The sequence below is a fragment of the Eufriesea mexicana genome, unplaced genomic scaffold (genome assembly GCF_001483705.2).
Source record: "Eufriesea mexicana isolate 0111107269 unplaced genomic scaffold, ASM148370v2 scaffold26363, whole genome shotgun sequence".
NCBI lineage: Eukaryota > Metazoa > Arthropoda > Insecta > Hymenoptera > Apidae > Eufriesea > Eufriesea mexicana.
The window spans coordinates 3,183-3,899 of record NW_016933251.1 but is presented as its reverse complement, the minus strand read 5'-3'; the positions used below and the strand labels follow the sequence as shown (position 1 = coordinate 3,899).

The following is a 717-nucleotide window of genomic DNA, read 5'->3' as shown; positions in this document are numbered from 1 at the left end:
AAATATGAGGATCATTGGAGAGATGGAGAATGAACACTTGGTAATAATTAGAAAAGGTAAAGATAAATTGCATATAGAGTCTGAATGTTGGTAAATGATAAATGTAGAAAATTAAATGTAAGCTATTACATAGAGAAATGTTGTTGACCAGCAGTAATGTGTTATATTTCAGAATGGTAGAGCTGAGGTACATAAAGAAAAGAGAGAGGTTTGAATGAAAGCAGTGAGAAGAGGAAATGATCTCACAGGTACAGGGGAAGGTGGTAAAAGCATATATGAAGAACCATTTAAAGTGAGACTATATTTAGAAACAAAAGGAATTCCTTTCTTATTCAAAAATAATTATTGGATACATGTGTTTTAGGACGAATTTCATACAAGATTACATTTTCGTCGACGAGGTTCAATTGCCGTGGCAGAGATGACAATGAATCCCAATTCTTCTTTACTCTTGGTTCTACACCAGAATTACAGAATAAACATAGAATCTTTGGTAAAGTTACTGGAGAAACAATATATAACATTCTTGAACTTGAAGAAGCATCTGTAGATGAGGTAAATTTAATGTTTACAAGAAAATATATCAATTCTTGATATAAATATAATATTTCCTCTGTTTTGTAGAATGATAGACCACTTTATCCTCCAAGATTTATAAAAACTATAATATTGAACAATCCATTTTCTGATATTATACCAAGAATAATAGTACAGGAA

General features: G+C 30.5%; 1 protein-coding gene across 1 annotated transcript; it reads left to right on the top strand.

Moving 5' to 3' along the window:
* Window positions 1-200: 200 nt before the first annotated feature.
* On the top strand, window positions 201-493 carry LOC108554529 (peptidyl-prolyl cis-trans isomerase CWC27 homolog; the record flags this gene model as incomplete). Its single annotated transcript, XM_017909838.1, has 2 exons — window positions 201-292; window positions 365-493. Coding segments are annotated over exons 1-2 (207 nt in total), but the record flags the coding sequence as incomplete, so codon positions are not given.
* Between the last annotated feature and the right edge of the window lie 224 nt (window positions 494-717).